At 67.6% G+C, this 834-nt stretch overlaps 1 protein-coding gene across 1 annotated transcript in view; it reads right to left on the bottom strand.

The window, feature by feature from the left end:
- GCGR (glucagon receptor) overlaps positions 1–834 on the bottom strand; it is an 11,838-nt gene that overhangs the window by 6,121 nt on the left and 4,883 nt on the right. Inside the window, exon 5 of the mRNA XM_009881291.1 lies at positions 9–239. Coding sequence (XP_009879593.1) covers positions 9–239 — 231 coding nt within the window. The remainder of the gene's footprint in view (positions 1–8; positions 240–834) is intronic.

The following is an 834-nucleotide window of genomic DNA, read 5'->3' on the forward strand; positions in this document are numbered from 1 at the left end:
CGTCCGGCAGCCGCGGCCGCCTGTAAACAAGGGTCAGGACTGCCACACCACCCACACCCCCATCCCCGCCGGCCCCGCCGATCACCTCGTCGCTCAGCCAGATGTGCACGTTGTAGTCGTCGATCTTGTCACTGTAGTGGGTCTTGAGCAGGGCGTCGATGACCAGCACAGAGACGCCCTTCAGGATGAAGGAGGCGAAGAGGTTCATGTGGATGTAGTTCCTCATGCAGTGCAGTTTGCTGTGGAGGTGGGGAGCTGCCGTCAGTGCCTGCGCCCAGACCCCCAGCACGGCCCCCCGCGCCCCCCAGCCTGCTGGCCATGCCTGCGCCCCCCTACCTGAAGCCCAGCAGGAGGGCCCGGGCGAGGAGCAGCGCACACAGTGACGCAGGGCAGGGCAGGATCCCCTCAGCGGCCGCCCCTCAGCTCTGCCCACCTGCGCCTCCAGGTCCTCAGCGTCGAGCTCGCACTGCGTAGCATCGCGCAGGGACTGTCCCCGGGGCCCTGTCACCCACTGCCCATCCGGCCCGCAGGTCTTGAAGACGTGTCTGTGCCTCACTGCGAGGGGAGCGGGCGATGGGCTGTGCCGGGCCAGGAGCCACCATGGGGGCCGTGCACCGGCCCAGGCGTGACTGCCAGGAGCAGCACCCGCACACTCGCGTGTGCACACACACACACACGTCGCGCACACACACGGCCATTACCTTTCTGGTACCAGGGCAGGAACCAGGGGCAGGGGACGCTGGCAGTGCTGTTGGGCAGCGTGTCGGGCCAGCAGGAGAACTTGTCGAAGGTGCGGTTACAGACCAGCTCTGCGGAGGGATGGGAGGTGGTGGC

This window comes from Charadrius vociferus, unplaced genomic scaffold (assembly GCF_000708025.1).
Source record: "Charadrius vociferus isolate BGI_N301 unplaced genomic scaffold, ASM70802v2 scaffold373, whole genome shotgun sequence".
Taxonomy (NCBI): domain Eukaryota; kingdom Metazoa; phylum Chordata; class Aves; order Charadriiformes; family Charadriidae; genus Charadrius; species Charadrius vociferus.